Source organism: Callospermophilus lateralis, chromosome 4 (genome assembly GCF_048772815.1).
Source record: "Callospermophilus lateralis isolate mCalLat2 chromosome 4, mCalLat2.hap1, whole genome shotgun sequence".
NCBI classification, from domain to species: domain Eukaryota; kingdom Metazoa; phylum Chordata; class Mammalia; order Rodentia; family Sciuridae; genus Callospermophilus; species Callospermophilus lateralis.
In genome coordinates this window covers 73,301,504-73,317,481 of record NC_135308.1, presented here as the reverse complement: position 1 = coordinate 73,317,481, position 15,978 = coordinate 73,301,504, and the positions used below count along the sequence as shown (strand labels likewise).

At 39.1% G+C, this 15,978-nt stretch overlaps 1 protein-coding gene across 1 annotated transcript in view; it reads left to right on the top strand.

Annotated features, from left to right (window-relative positions):
- Positions 1-15,978, top strand: part of LOC143398307 (scavenger receptor cysteine-rich domain-containing protein DMBT1-like) — a 182,500-nt gene that overhangs the window by 154,416 nt on the left and 12,106 nt on the right. The window contains exons 34-39 of the mRNA XM_076855297.1: positions 2,303-2,617; positions 7,149-7,457; positions 7,549-7,866; positions 10,094-10,186; positions 10,264-10,578; positions 11,631-11,945. Coding sequence (XP_076711412.1) covers positions 2,303-2,617; positions 7,149-7,457; positions 7,549-7,866; positions 10,094-10,186; positions 10,264-10,578; positions 11,631-11,945 — 1,665 coding nt within the window. The remainder of the gene's footprint in view (positions 1-2,302; positions 2,618-7,148; positions 7,458-7,548; positions 7,867-10,093; positions 10,187-10,263; positions 10,579-11,630; positions 11,946-15,978) is intronic.

The window sequence follows — 15,978 nt, the reverse complement described above, 5'->3', positions numbered from 1 at the left end:
ACATATCTTCAGAAGACTTATTTTTCTTTGATTTTAAAGAATAACTTCATTGACCATAGTCATGTAGTTCACAGCTGTTTTCTTTCAAGGTCTTAAGTACATCACTGTATGGCCCTCATGGCCTTTATTGTTTCTGCTTAGAAATCTGTTATGTGAGGATATTCTTAGTAAGCAGCCTTGTCTTAATGATGTGCCTTGAGGTGTTGTTGACTTGTAGTGTTGAGATTAATTTAAAGTGGACATTGTAGATTGTTTCTCTATGGATTCTTTGGCTGGTAATAATGGGTTTTGAAACTCTAGGTATTGTGTCAGAGCACATCTTTCTCTATAGTTCTATATAAGTGGAGTCCTTCTTATAGTTCAGGTGTGTTGTCCAGCACAGTGTACAGGGCATTCTTCCTGTGGTATTATTTTTTAGTGTTTGGTCTGAGGGGTATGAACACAACCTGTACTGAGGTCCTTCAAGGCACTTTTCCTTAACATTTAGATTATTTCTCTCTGGAGAAATAATTAATAATTAAGGTGGAGATTTTCCAGGAGCAGGAATTATGCCTACTTATGGCTGGCTCTTCAACTGTGGAATTCTTTCTTCCCTTTTCATTAATTAGAAATATCCACTAATGCTTCATCAGGACTAGGTCACACCTTCATTAAGGTGAAATTTCCCTGTATTGACTAGAGTTAGGGGTGTGCTCAGTGTCCTAGCCATGGTGAATCCCTGGAAAGTCTGTGGGAAATAGTGTAATCCCTGAAGATGTGACATGGGGAAGCTGTGAATTGCTAGATGTTGTCTCTTAGCTCTCAGACCTAATGTGCCTGGAATTGCTATTCTTCACAGAGGGTTGGACCACTTACCAATGAGACATCCATCCTTCCCCTGTAATTGAATGCTCTCATGTGTGTTTGTGACAGGCATTCTTCCTCTCTGAGACTGTAGAACATTAACTTCCACCCAATCACTGTGGCAGGGTGGCCCAGGGACCTAAAATTGTGATTACCACATATTGTCTAAACCCCAGAGCAATTTAATTCCTAACAATGACCACTTCTTAAGATACCTCATGGTTATATCACTCTGAGAGCTTGCTGGGCAATGTGATGAATTTTTTTCTCCAAAGCTTGCTTATTGTACAGGAGTACTCCCCTTCAGAACAATGCCCCAAATTTGATCTAGAGTTTGTAAGAACCATGTGTTTCTCCCACAGGTAAGACACCATCTGGGTTGTCTGCATTTTCCAGCTTACTTCATGTTTGCAAGTTGCCTCCCTCACCCAGGCAGCTGGAGATGAAGTTGTAAATTGCTTTGTACTTTCTTAGACTGCCTTTCTGCTCTCCATGAAGTTTATAATGACTTCTTTATCAGCTCCTTTCTTCCTCTTCTCAAAATACAATTGTCCCCATGTTCCCTAACCTTTTTCAATCAGAGTCACAACAAAGGTGGCTCTTTTCTGCTATTTACCTATTTGCCAAAAACTCCAATTTTTGCATAATAACAACTCCTGGAATTGCAGTATAGATTTGATTTGTTTGGGAAAGTAACATTCTATGGGTGTTGAGCAATATCAATATCTGACATCATCATTTTTGAGAAGTTTCTCAATCTACCTAAAGTAAGTCAAGTTCTGACATTGGATATCAAATCTGAACTCTTAAGCTTAGAATCACTAGTGAAATATTTGGAGACAAACCATGATACAACCATTTTCCAGTCTTAATGACCAAATGGTTATGATTTCTCCTGGATTCATGGATGTCCCCTGAAGTTTCTGATAATCACATCCCAGTTTCTCACTCTACCCACTATGTTCTGATCCTTCCATATATCAGGCCATTAGCACTCAAGTGTGTGTTCTCTATAAAAACCAATCAGATGCTGGCCCATTGACTTTTAGAAATGCTTCAGAAAAAGACACTTTTAACTACTCAAGGTAAGAAACCTGACATTTCTAGAATTGTGTTATCAGATCCTATGGCGAACTCTGCAAATAATAAGTTTTACTCTAATAGGAGCTACATAATAAACTACATAATAATTTCTACCTGAGAAATCTAACTAGATTAAATTGTGTTTAATCTTTTTTCTTTCTTTTTTTTTACATAATTGATTCTTCTACTTATTGTGGTAGGAATTAAAATTTAGCTGCTGCCCTTGTGTGAATGACTTCTTGTCTTAACAGCAAGCTCTGCAATCTGAAAGTGGATTCTGCCAAATGATTTGTTGAGGGGGGAATAGCATAGGAAAAGAAAACCCTCCTCTTTTTCTTTGTAAATACACCCATTGACCTAATTACTTTCTCCTCAGAGACCCCAAAGCTCCGCCTGGTGAATGGTGGCAGTCGCTGTGCAGGCAGAGTGGAGATCCTTCACCAGCATTCCTGGGGCACTGTCTGTCACCACAAATGGGACCTGAAAGATGCCCATGTGGTGTGCAGACAAATGGGCTGTGGAGTTGCCATTGATGCCATGCGCTATGCACAATTTGGGGAAGGATCAGGGCCCATCTGGATGAGCCACCTGCACTGCACAGGAGAGGAGGACCAAGTGTGGAAGTGCCCATCCCAAGGCTGGGGACAGCAGAACTGTGAGCACATTCAGGATGCAGGTGTCATATGCTCAGGTAGGGTCTGCACATTCTCCACAGCATAAGAGAATGGAAAGGACAAAAAATGTTTATCTGATCTTGGGGAAATAAGAGACAGATGAGCCATGGAGGATTAAGAGGTCCCCATGAATGCTGGTTGCTCAAAACAACAGTATATAATGGGCTTTATTTAATTCTTATTGTAAATCTCAGTGTCCTTTCTCTTCTCTGCAGTCATATTTGACGAAATCCAGTTTCTTTATAGAAAAAAATAAAATGATCTTTATAATTCTGGTTCTATGATTTACTATTTGTAGGGTTACCTATAAATTACCATGCACATCCTCTTTTCAGAAGAAAGACAAGAATGGGGCTCACTTGTTTTCAGTTGAATTAAGTGTTTATATATGTGTAGCCAGAGATAGTTTTGCACTGGGTTAGTAGGTGTATGGGCACAGGGATGGGATTAAACACATCACAGAGGAATTTATGGATTACAGCAAACTTGCAATTCTCCTTTCCAGATTCAGACATCAGAATTATCAACTCATTGGCAGGAAGGGCCAGAGAACTGTGAGTGAAATGCTCTGAGTCACAGATATTCCTTTCATCATTACTACAGTAGATTCTCTCTACATTTCTTTTTCAAAGCATTAAACTCAAACTTGAAAAATGAATTTAGCTTAGAGATGGCAGATTAATGTTGGATGTAATAAAATATTAATGCATATGTATTATAGTAAGATGTTACATAATTTAGGACTAGAACCAGATAGTTGTTCAGTTATCTCTCACAAATACATCATATTGTTATTCACACACAAATCTGGCTTCATAAGAGCAAATAACCTAGGTGAGTGCCTGCTTTTTCTATGATAAAATGAAAAGACACATTGAAGGAGGGAGGAAAATAGGACTTGACCATTTCTTAACCTCAAGCAGCCCAGCATGAAGGGAAATGCATTCTTGGGAAATGGAAAATAAATTAAGCCCATACTTTACACATGAATCCCAGGACTAGGCCTGCCATACTGAAACTTGGTGCCCAAAATGCCCCAACAATACTGTCCCCATGCAAGTAACCTCACACTAAGACTCTGGAACTGTCCTTTGTTGGGAAGCAAAGAGACTGTCTCCACTATAATTATTCCAATCTCTAGCAGAAGAGGAGAAAGCAAGATTCTAAGGATCCGTCAGAGTGATGGCATAGGACTTTGTCTTGGAACTCAGTGCCAGACCCACCATGATCATACCCATCACCAAGTAACAATTAGAGGTCTCAAATGTAGAAGGGAGATAACAGTAAGATCCGTGTGCTGGTGGGACAGAGTCAAGAAGAACCTGCAGTACCTGTGGCTGTTTGCAAGAATTTGGGGCCTTGAGTCCACCTCAGCAGTGGCAGCTCCTAACATTGAAGGCCCTTGGTCCCTCCCAAGTTCTGTGTTGCCTTGGCAGACTGTGGCTTCAGGGTGTGATATACAATTGTAGAATTGGTGGTCACAAGACTACCTACCTCATTTCTCCTCAACCCCCAACAGCATAACATGGAGAGAGTTAAGTCTTTGCATGAAAGTGAAAAGTTAGTTGAGCAGTTGTGACTGGGAGCCTCAGATTCTTATCCATATAAATTATAATACAGCTCCAAAAGATGAAAGACAAAGACTCTCAGGCATCAAGAAAAAAAGAAATACATATATATGCATGTCCCAATTCATCTGATGGCATACTTCTCAACAGTAAACATATAGGTCGGAAGTGAGTGCCATGAGATTTTCATAGAACTAAAAAAAAAAAAAAACCCTACCAATCAACAATACTGAATCCAGAAAATCCATCATTTAGAAATAAGGGTGATAAAAAGACATTATCAAACATCCAGTACCCCCAAATTGCCATATATTACAGCAATACCAATGTTGACCATATGTCCAAAGAAGTGAAATCTGTATGTTAAAGAGACATCTGTACTCCCATGTTTATGGCAGCACTATATATAGTAGCTAAGAAATTGAAATAATTTAAATGCTCATCAGCTGATAAATGGATAAATAAATGAAATACAATGGAATAGTATTTAGCCATAAAATGAATTAAATACTTTTATTTGACAAAATATGCAGGAGTCAGGAGATAATTAGGTTAAATGAAATAAGTCAGGCAAAGAAAGACAAGTATCTTATAATCTCACAGTATGTCAAATATAAAATAGTTGACCTCATAGATGTTCTGAGTAAAATTGTGGTTAGCATAGACTAGAGAGTTTAGGGAATGGGAATGGAAGGCAACAGATTGATCAATGAATAATGGGTTTTCCTTAAGTAGGAACAAGAAGTTCTGGTGCACCATGGCACAGGAGGATGATTATATAAAACAGTAATAAACTGCATTTCAAAAAGCTAGAAGAAAGTGTATTGGAAGCTTTCACCAAAAAGAAATGAAAAGTTTTTGAGAGACAAAGAAATGCAATGCATACATACACCAGCATGTAAATTTACTCAATTAATATGTACACTATGTCAGTACATTTCAGTTTAAAATGCATTTACTTAGATGAAAATGAAGGAAAACAAAGAGAAAGATATGGGGAAAATTATATTGTTTATATATGATGGAAACAATGATATAAGAAAAGTATATTGGCAGATAAATTTGATAAGAATGGTACAGGAAGACAAGCAGAATTTTCTGAAAGACAGCAGATGCTTACAGTATCTGGGGGATGGCCTTCAAAGGTTGGCAAAGAGCACATAAGAATTACCTCTGCAGAACTTAAGACCCTGGTGTAGGAAGGGCAATCGGTGTTTATTGTGTGAACTCAGTACACCCCTCCTGCACAAAAGGAGGAAAATGATTCCCAAGAGTAACTCAAAGCTGAGGTATTGAGAAGGTCAGAATAGAGGAAGAAAAGTTCCATTGGATGATACTTTCATAAGAAACCTGAAAAAGGCCCAGAACAATGTGCCTATGGAGCAAAAGATCAGACAAGGATATAAATGGCTGCAATTTTTAATTTACTCAAGTGAGAATTGTTCACATGAATCAATAGATTTCTGCAGATGCAATTTTCTTCCCTTTTACACCTAGTGACTCACAAACATCAAATGTCTTAAAACTGTTTTCTCCCCACTGGATGTAAAACTCTACAAAGATGATGACATTGTTTTCTTTAAATATACATACTCAGCACCTAGAAACAGATCTGGAAAGTGACAAATTCTGAAAACATGCTAGTGTTGTGAGTAACAAAACAGACTCTGAATATTGTCTTTGTACACCTCTCTCCTATATCAGGCCTAGGGAGAAAGTTCAGTTTGTGTCTCCTTTGAAGATCTAACTGAATTTTTATCCTTTCCAGATTGAAGGCATTTTTACACATACTGAGTAAATTCCATTTTGATGACTTACTTTGAAAAGAAAAATTACTAAACATGTTATTTTCCAGAAAAAGGATTCTCTTCTTCAGGATGCCAACCTACTATTACATTACAATTGCGTATCTATAGTCAGATGTCTCCCCAAAGGTCTAAATGGATATTCAAAATCACTCCCTGATCAACTTCAATAGATGTCTAATGGCTTCTGCCAACTCTGCTTGTTAGTAACCGAATGATTCTTCAAAACAAAACAAAAAGGCAAAGGAGCATGCTCAAATCTCTTAACAACTTCTGATCCTACTTCTTTTGGGTGTGGGAGCCAAAAGGGATTGAACTCAAGGGCATTCAATCACTGAGCCACATCCCCAGCTCTTTTTTGTATTTTATTTAGAAGGCAGCAGACTCATCAATGAGTTGCTTAGCACCTTGCCATTACTGAGACTGCTTTGAACTCCTGGATCAGCCTCCAGTGACAGTGGGATTATAGGCATACACCTCCTTGCCCAGTTTATCCTACTTCTAAATTCTGTTTTCTTTAATGGGAAGGATGATGTAAAGAAGCCAGATTATCTTAGACACCATAACCTACTTTCCATCTCTGTCTCATACTATTTAGTGGGATCTTTTCTCATCTCTAAATGGGATATTAATATAAATTGTCATTTTTGATTCATTTGATTTTTTCCATTCTTTAATAATTGTTAACTTAGTTGTAATGATTATTTGTGAACTGAAGGTTTCTGAGGATAAAAGAGTGAAAAATTAATCCTACTCTTTTTCTACTGTGAGTTCAAGTTCAGGGTATTGGGCTTAATAAAAAGGAGATCGATTGACACAGACAGAAAAACACACAGTTAGGTATATTTTAATAAATAGAATAATATGTTCATATTATATAAAATATATGTTTACATATGAACATTTATATATATTATATATATATATATATTATATATATAAATTATATATGTATATATAATTTCTGGACTCAGCCATTTAGAACTAAACTTACAAATTCCTACTCCTAAAGTTGTCTTCAGACACTTATTCATGGAGTATCTATTCTGACACCATTGAATACGTTCTCCACATCCCATTCCTGGGGAAGGAGAAAGATTCCACAGCTTTCCTGAGACATATAGCTCCCAATTCCAACCCTAGATACTCATTGTACTGGTTATTTTCTTCCACAGGATTTGTGCGTTTGGATGGAGGAGGTGGACCTTGCTCTGGACGAGTGGAAGTGAATTCTGGAGGAGGATGGGCTCCAGTACCTTATGGGAATTTCACATTACCCACTGCCCAGGTCATCTGTGCAGAGCTGGGGTGTGGCAAGGCTGCATCTTTTCTCTTGGACCTGCCCCTCAGAGAGGCCAGTGAACAGGTCTGGGCTGAAGAGTTCCAGTGTAAGGGATGGGAGCCTGAGCTCTGGTTCTGCCCCAGAGTGCCCTGTCCTGCAGGCAGCTGCCAACACAGAGGGGCTGTGCAAGTTATCTGCTCAGGTGAGACTCACAGCAGGACTTTAACCTTTCTGCATACTTTGTTGTGGTAACAAATGTAAGCTATTGCTGAAATCCTGTCTTCTCCTGCCAGAGTACACAGAAGTCAGGCTCATGAAAAATGGCAGCTCTCAGTGTGAGGGTCAAGTGGAGATGAAGACCTCTGGAGGCTGGAGAACACTCTGTGCCTCCCACTGGAATATGGCCAATGCCAATGTAGTTTGCCGTCAGCTGGGCTGTGGAGTCGCCATCTCCACCCCAAAGGGAGCATACTTTGTGGAAGGAGGAGATGAGATCTGGAGAGACCGATTCCACTGCTCAGGGTCTGAGTCCTTCCTGTGGAATTGCCCTGTGAGTGCCCTGGGTGTTCCTGCCTGTGCCCATGGAAACACAGCCTCTGTGGTCTGCTCAGGTAAGAGAGGGCAGGGCTGGCTGGTACTAGAGTGACATGTCTCTAAGAGCAGAGAGCATGGGGAGCAGAATAGAAATATGAGATATGCCTTGGTGAAATATGATTCTTCTTGGTGATCATTTATCTTTCAGACCCTGTCAAGGGTTATTCAGAGGAATTTTTTTGATTGATAAAGTCTACAGGTTTATTATTCCCTATATAGCTGAGCAGGCAGATAAACAGAGTAAGATAAAGAACACACAAATACCATCTGCAACATTTTCTCAAGTCTTAAACTTTTGCTACCACATTTGCTTCAAACATTTATCATTATTATTTTTATATGTTCTTACTAGCTATACATGATAATGTATTTTGATATATTATACATATCTGGAATATAAATTCTCATTCCTCAGGTTGTACATGATGTAGAGTTCCAACAGTCATATAATCATAATTGCACTTACGGTGATAATGTCTGATTCACTCTACTATCCTTCCTACCTTATACAACTTCCCTTCTCTTCACTTCCCTCTGTATTATCCAAAGTAACTCTATTCTTTCCTAGCACCCACACACCTTATTGTGAATAAGTATCTGCATATCAGAGAAAATATTTGTCCTTTGGTTTTGTGGGATTGGTGCATTTCACTTGGCACAGTAGTCACCAGTTCTATCTTTTACTGGCAGATTCCATAATTTTATTCTTCTTTATGGCTGAGTAATATTCCAATGTGTACATATACCATATTTTCTTTAGCCATTCATCTGCTGAAGGACATCTAGGTTGCTTCCATAGCTTACCTATTGTGAATTGAGCTGCTATAAAGATGTAGCTATAGCATACTGATTTTTAGTCCTTCACGTGTATGGTGAGTAATGGGATAACTAAGTTAAATTGTCCTTCCATTACAAGTTTCCTGATGAATCTCTATACCACTTTGCATAATGGTTGCACAAATTTGCAGTCCCACTCATATTTTATGATTGTATCTTTCCCTCCCATATCCTTGCCAATATTTATTGTTGTATTCTTGATAATTGCCATTCCAACTGAAGAAACGAGATCCCCATGCAGTTTTAATTTGCCTGACTCTAACTACTAGAAATGTTGATAATTTTCTTATATATTGAACAATTGTATTTATTCTTCTGTGAAGTGTCTGTTCAGTACCTTAGCCCATTTATCTATTGGGTTATTTGGGGTGGTGTTAAATTTCTGAGATCTTTATATACCCTGGAGATTAATGCAGGTGACAATGATTTTCTACTAATCTGTTGGCTCTCTCTACATATTCTTGATTGTTTCCTTTGATGTAAAGAAGCTTTTAAATTTGAATCCATCCTATTTGTCATTTTTTGATTTTACTTCTTGCATTTAGGAGTCTTGTTAAGGAAGTCAGTTTATAAACTGACGTGGTGGAGATTTGGAACTACATTTACTTCTATTATTTAGCTCTCGACTTTTTAACTCTCAAATTTTTATTAGATTTTTGTGATCATTTCTCTGCCAAGATGCACATCATGCCATTTAATAGACCATTTAATCATGATTATATAAATTTCCTATAAAAAACACCAATACTAATATATGAAAATCTTTCCCATTTTTTTCTTATTTTTCCTCTGTGTTCTCTATTAAATTCTATTTCATGTGGTATTTTGGATCAACATTATTTTGAGAAACTATACAAAACCTTCAGAGAGGTACTTTATTTAAGGTAGATCACGTTACACACTCAAAAAAATTGAAGTTTTAAGAAACTGGGCACCATTCCTGTGACAAAAATTCTTTCAGTTGACAAAATATGATACAACTTTCCTGGTTGTATAACATGATTCCTCTTTTTTGGTCCAACCTAAATTATATTTGTGTATGACCAAATCAGTCTGTCAAACATGCTTAGATTTTCAGTCTCAGCTTCTAGCTTTAAATTAGCAAATGCCTTCAGGAAAAAATAGATGATCCCAATTTTTACTATTCTCTTTACTGGACTCCTAAAGGCTAGCTGTCCCTGGAGCTCTGCAGCGCTCTCAAGAGGAACTAACATATTCCACTTTTCTAAACTCACTCTGAGTGCTTCACATAAAGCACAAAAGTTTCATAGTCAGAAACAGAAATCTCCATTAGGAGAACAGTTCTGAAGATATGAAATTACTGATTTTGTCCTATAGCTGTCAGATGCCATCACTAGATTATTATGTACCTTAATTAAGTTTCCTGCTCTCTACTCCCAGGTGTAGGTAGCCAGATCCAGCTGCTGCCCCAGTGCAATAACTCCTGGTCAGACCAAGCAGGCTCTGCATCCTCAAAGGGCCACACTGCCAACTGCTCAGGTGAGCAAGGCCCCCAGCACCAGAGCTTTCCCATTTCCTGTGTAAATGCCCACTGACATGACCCTGTCTCTCCTCAGACAGCAGACAGCTCCGCCTGGTGGACGGGGGCAGTCACTGTGCAGGGAGAGTGGAGATCCTGCAGCAGGGCTCCTGGGGCTCCATCTGTGATGACAGCTGGGACCTGAGTGATGCCCACGTGGTGTGCAGACAGCTGGGCTGTGGAGTGGCCCTGGAGGCCACCATCTCTGCTCACTTTGGAGAGGGATCAGGGCCCATCTGGCTGGATGAGCTGAACTGCACAGGAGAGGAGGCCCATGTGTGGCAGTGCCCTTCCCAGGGCTGGGGGCAGCACAACTGCAGGCACAAAGAGGATGCTGGGGTCATCTGCTCAGGTCTGTGGTGCACACTGGGTATAGGTGGGAGAAAATGAGGAGGGTGTGCAGGATGGTATCTGAGCTTTAGGGCACAGGAGGGGAAATTGGTCTCAGTGTGGATGGGGAGGAGGCTCATCCCACGGTGCCTGTCCCTCTAGCAGAAAAGATGAGGCGCTTCCATTTTCTGCTGCAGCAGCTGAGCTTCTGCTCCTTCCTTCTCATCCCTGCCTCCTGACATTCATTCTCTTTAGTGTCTACTTGACTGTAGACCTCATGCTTCAGTTACTGTGTGTGCAACATCCTGAGACCCCATTGTATTAGTTTCCTATTGCTGTTATAATAAGTTGCCAGAGTTAATGGCTTAAGACAGCATGAGTTTAGGTCTGACCCCAGTTCACCTGAGATGTAAACAAGGTGTCAGTGAGCTACATTCAGCTGAGGCTCTGGGAAGACTCATTTCCTTACTTTTTCCAGCATCTAAAAGTTACCTGTATTTCCCTTCCTTATTCAAGTCAACCACCTTTTATACTTCTGACCATTTTTCATCTTTACATCTCTTTTTGACCAGGGTCAGAAACCATTGTCTGCTTGTAAGAATACAGATCTAAATATGTGGTTAGATTGAGCTCATATGGTTAATCCAGAATAATCTAAAATAATTTCATCATTAAAAAATCCTCATATTGATCTTGTTTGCAGGCACTCTTTACCTCACAAGATAATCTATTCACAAAGCTCCAGGATCAGGAACTGACATATCTGGGACTTCACTCTTCTGCCACCTCACTGTCCCTACCCTCTTTCCCAAAGTATGTCATATATTTAGTCAAGTAGCTTTTCCTCCCTCCCTTCAAGAGCCCCACTTCAGTTTTCCTGACTGTTAATTTTCCACTACACCATTGTCATAGAAAGAGACATACAAGTTATCAAAACAGGTAAAAGGATAAAAGTTTTGTCTTTCCACCTGGTGGGCATTTCATCAGAAAAGTTAGCAATGAGCACTCACTAACTAGGGATAGCACTAAACGTTAAATACTCACTGTGCGCTGTTTTCCTCCTCTTGGTTTCAGAGTTCCTGGCCCTCAGGTTTGTGAGCGAGGACCAGGAGTGTGCTGGGTGGCTGGAGGTTTTCTACAACAACACCTGGGGCAGTGTCTGCCACAGCCCCATGGAAGCTGTGACCTTGTCCGTGATCTGCAGACAGCTTGGCTGTGGGGACAGTGGAATTCTCAACTCTTCTGTTCCTCTCAGAGAAGGTTCTAGGCCTCGTTGGGTGGATGGAATCCAGTGTAGGAAAACGGACACCTCTCTCTGGCAGTGTCCTTCTGACCCCTGGAAACGGAGATCTTGCTCTGCAAAGGAGGAAGCTTATATCATGTGTTCAGGTGACTTACTCCCTATTCCTGTGTCCTCACTCTGTAAGTTGTTAGAGAAATTTCATACTTTCAAACCAGAAGAATGAGTTCAAATAAGTCTATAAGGCACAAGTTTGAATAGAGAATTTTAGGCTCAATTTACAATCTTGTTTCGATGGCAGAATTAAGTAAACCTGTTATTACACTTATGTGAAAAATGCCATGGATATTAAATTGAGCATGTAGAAGCATGAACTTACCCTCTAAAAAATGTCTTGAACTTACCCTCTAAAAGAATGTCTAAGCAGATGGCTAGTGCAGTCTTAGGCTATAATAATTACTCTGCATTTCCATAATAGAGTGAGAAATTTGACCTCACTTACATAAATCACTTGCTATGTCCTGTCAATTACTATTTTTCTTAATCCTCCTTAGTTTTTTTTTTTCCACATGTAATGCAAGTTAAACCATTCAGCAATCTGTTCATAGATATTATGGTGATCATTTAATCCAGATGTGGAAATTAACATTAGCAGTAAGCACTTCATTCACCCCATATACTCAAGAGAGTGAGGGACAACTTGGGGTAAATCAGTACTAGTGGGTTATCCTTGAGATCATGGTCTTTTACTCTGAAATCCATCAACATCAGTCAGACAAACTATAAGCTCAGATTGTTGATGATAAGTAATTGAGTGAATTACATCCAGAAACTTAATATGAGGCATGAGGAGGAAAGACAAGAATAACATACTCTCTGTGTCCTCATGAAGTTTACCCTCTAGCATGACGATACACACCAGCCATAAATGTGTGTCATGAAGAAGTGGAAGGTGCTATGGAAATGGGTAATTTGAGGAAAAGAGAAGTCATATTTAGGTTGAGACCAATGAAGGAAGTAGATGTCAAATGAAGACAGTAATAAGAGCTTTTGTTCAGTGTAAATACTGAAGTATGAAAAGTCTGGTGACCTTGAGGGACTGATAAAATCCCATCATGAGCAGAGTAGGAAGAAGCTGGGGAGAGTGATACCTGATTACCTGGATGGGTAAGAAGAGTTCAGATCCTTTCCAAGGCATGGTCCCAATACCAATTTTGTTGAAAAGTTGTTTGTTAATCTTTTCCTCTGCCACCTTATGGGGAATTACTGTGAGATGAGGGTCCTAGTCGCCCCTTATTTTCTTCTTGAATTCATCTCCTCACAGTCTTGTGGTCTTGTTTGATACTACCTCCTCTGAGTCTTTATCCATATGCTACTGCAAATGAACCACTTCGTCTGCCTCTCAGAAAACATTCTATGGGGCCTGTTGGAAATTGGAGGCTATTGTCTTCCAATTTCATAAGACCTATAATGTGTGCTTCAGTTTTATATTTTGATACAAACCTGGCTGTCCTCTGAAAATAATGATATCATTTGAGGGTCTGTTCTTCTCTTTCAAAAGGATATTTCTGGGCCAAATCTTAGAATAAACATATTCCTGTTTTCCTTTGTCATTTTCCATAATTTCTTCTCTTTTCTCTCCATGTCCATCTACTTGAAATTTGCCCATCAGATGGCACCAGCTACCACTACAATTGGTGCCACTCTCCAACCTGGTCACACCCTCTCATCCAGGAAAGCTGCAGTACCAGGCTCACCAGGCTCACCAGGCTCCTCTGTCTTCTGTTCCTGGTGCTGCCAGAATCCTTGAATACAACTGAGATAATACCCTGGCCTCTTTATTCCTGACTTTCTCCCTTAAAAGCTCCACTTACATCCCATCTCCCTGTATGTCCACACTATTGTCCATCACTAACTGTTCAGCTTGAGATCTTTTTTGTATTGTTCCTTCTCTGACTGTTGCTTCTTCTGCTTATGGGACTATCATGATGCTCCTTTTCCAGATATTTCATCCTCAGGCAGATTCCAAGTGTTTTCCCTTATCAGCTTTTCATTTTTCCACTCTCCTCATGATTGCACATGTTCTTCTTACCCTGATTAGACAACATGATGTCCCATTATAATCCTCCCCCTTCAAGTACACTCAATTCCCTCCTCTCTTCTTTATCTGTTAATGAGAAGAATGGTTGAGACAACTACCTAACTCTTCTCTGCCTGCACTGGACTAGGCAAGGAATGATGAATCATGGACAAGTACTGTATCTTGTTATAATGTGAAATTACCCTGCTAGTCTCTTTGAATTTGTGATCCAATCTCTGATGGATCCTCCCCACTGGCCCCATATTGTAGTATGTTTCTCTCACATGTGCTCTTGCCCTCTCTCTAACATGACATTTTACAAATTCCCTGATCTCCCTCATTTCTGTTTAAACTACATCATACACATAAATGATGATCTTTTCTCAAACTTCACTGGAAATTGAAACTCTCAGCTGTCTATCTTATTTTTTTATTTTCTAATTTATTGATTATTATTCTGTCTTAGAGTCTTGCAAATTTTTTCTTCAATATCTAAATTTTAGACTCTGTATTCTTCCTTAGCTCTTTTCCATGCCTTTTCTCATTGAGGTCCATGGCCTTAGATGATATTATTCCACCCACAGCTCCCAATATAAACCTCCATTTCTGACCTTTGCCCTTAAATTCATTTCATTGCTAATGGATACTCTCGCTTGCAAATATAATGGACAGCTCAAATTTAGTTTTCAAAATAGAGTGTTTTATTCCACCCCTTTAAGCCCTGCCTCCAACTTTTTCTCCCTGTTTTATTCCCTTCCCAGTTAATGCCACTGTTATTACCCAGTTACTTATTCTCAGTCTACATTTATGTCTTAATGTCTTCATTTTACTCTCTCTCCAATTCCAATGTAATAGCAAGTTCTATGCCTCTACCAGCAAATACATCTTAAATCCTTCTTCTCCAACTTTCCCACTCTCTTCTTAGTTCAGGAAAGATCATTTGCAGCTTGGACTCTTCCAACAGTCTTCAGTGGTCTTTGACTTATATAACCTATTGTCTATTTAATGCCAGGAATATACTCATTTGATTACCAACTTGATTAATGTGTGCTGTGTCACAAGTGAGCTGCCTTTAGAAGTGACACTGGCACATTTCTTTGTGGCTCCCAAATGCAGAAACAACTGGGAACCATGTCTCAGGAGTCTGTAATTAGTCTAATTAGCAGAAATGCCAAGGAAGATGTATTCAGCTTATTGTTCTTGGACTTTGAAGGACTTTCCATGGAAGAGGGAGGAGAGTGTGAGCCACTCCTGATGTCAGGGCTGTGACTCTCAGGTACAGATTTCTACTTGTTGGGTTTGGGTTCACTTGATTTCTACTTGTTGATTTCTACTTGTTTGATTTCTACTTGTTGGGTTTAAGTAACACTAATGAACCCCTCCATGTGAGCACCCCCAGGGAATGAGTAATGCTGTCTGTCTGGGCAAAGAGCACTGGAGGTATGAAGACATGGCCATCTCACCTCCTCTTAAGCTGTCTCATCTTTTTTTTTTTTCTTTTTCCACAGAATCAGCCACATGCTTGACACTAGGAGATTTATGTTCTTCTCTCTAGTTTGTTTTTGCCATAGAGTTAAACAATATCTTTTTTATTATACTGAATTACTAATTGAAATCAACGAAGACATATAAAAAGATAAAAGGTACATTAGCGACATTGCATAACCCTTGTCTATTCATAATTCCCTGATGTGAATAGGATTAATGGACTGGTAATTACTATTTTTCTAAATCCTCCATTTTCATGGAATCCTATCAAAACTCATATAGTGATAAAAGCATTTATCTTATGATATCTTTTTATTTGGTTTTACAATATTGGGATTCTATCATACTTACTATTGTTACATCAGCTTTTCTTAAGAATTATTATGCATATTCCTCAAGTAGAACTCACACTTTTGTAAAATAACTCCATAATGTTTCATTCTTAAGTGACTAGTATTCCAGTTTGCATAAAATTTTGTTATTAATTTATAATTCTTTTATATTTTTCTCTTCTACAAACAATATTGTAATATATATCCTTACACATGTAACACTGCATATTAGTAGGTTTGTTACTACAAGGTGACTGCCAATGGTTGTAAGATCACATGACA